Source organism: Merops nubicus, unplaced genomic scaffold, assembly GCF_000691845.1.
Source record: "Merops nubicus isolate BGI_N331 unplaced genomic scaffold, ASM69184v1 scaffold29942, whole genome shotgun sequence".
Lineage (NCBI taxonomy): Eukaryota > Metazoa > Chordata > Aves > Coraciiformes > Meropidae > Merops > Merops nubicus.
This window is the reverse complement of record NW_008593421.1, coordinates 1,804-2,106: the sequence shown is the minus strand read 5'-3', so window position 1 is coordinate 2,106 and position 303 is coordinate 1,804. Positions and strand designations below refer to the sequence as shown.

Sequence of the window (303 nt, the reverse complement as noted above, 5' to 3'; positions counted from 1 at the left end):
AAGCACGAGAGCGGGCGGTGCCACGTCTGCGTGGAGTGCGGGCTGGACTTCTCCACGCTGACCCAGCTGAAGCGGCACCTCGCCACGCACCAGGGCCCCACACTCTACCAGTGCCTGGAGTGCAGCAAGTCCTTCCACTACCGCAGCCAGCTCCAGAACCACATGCTGAAGCACCAGAACGTCCGGCCCTTCGTCTGCACCGAGTGCGGGATGGAGTTCAGCCAGATCCACCACCTCAAGCAGCACTCCCTCACCCACAAGGTAGGGCCCGGGGAGCGTCGGGCATCCGAGAGTGCTGCCCTG

The 303-nt window shown here is 65.3% G+C and overlaps 1 protein-coding gene across 1 annotated transcript in view; it reads left to right on the top strand.

The window, feature by feature from the left end:
• The window catches only part of LOC103768306 (zinc finger protein 710), a gene marked incomplete at both ends in the record, with an annotated part of 2,210 nt that overhangs the window by 346 nt on the left and 1,561 nt on the right, over positions 1 to 303 (top strand). Inside the window, one exon of the mRNA XM_008935447.1 lies at positions 4 to 261. Coding sequence (XP_008933695.1) covers positions 4 to 261 — 258 coding nt within the window. The remainder of the gene's footprint in view (positions 1 to 3; positions 262 to 303) is intronic.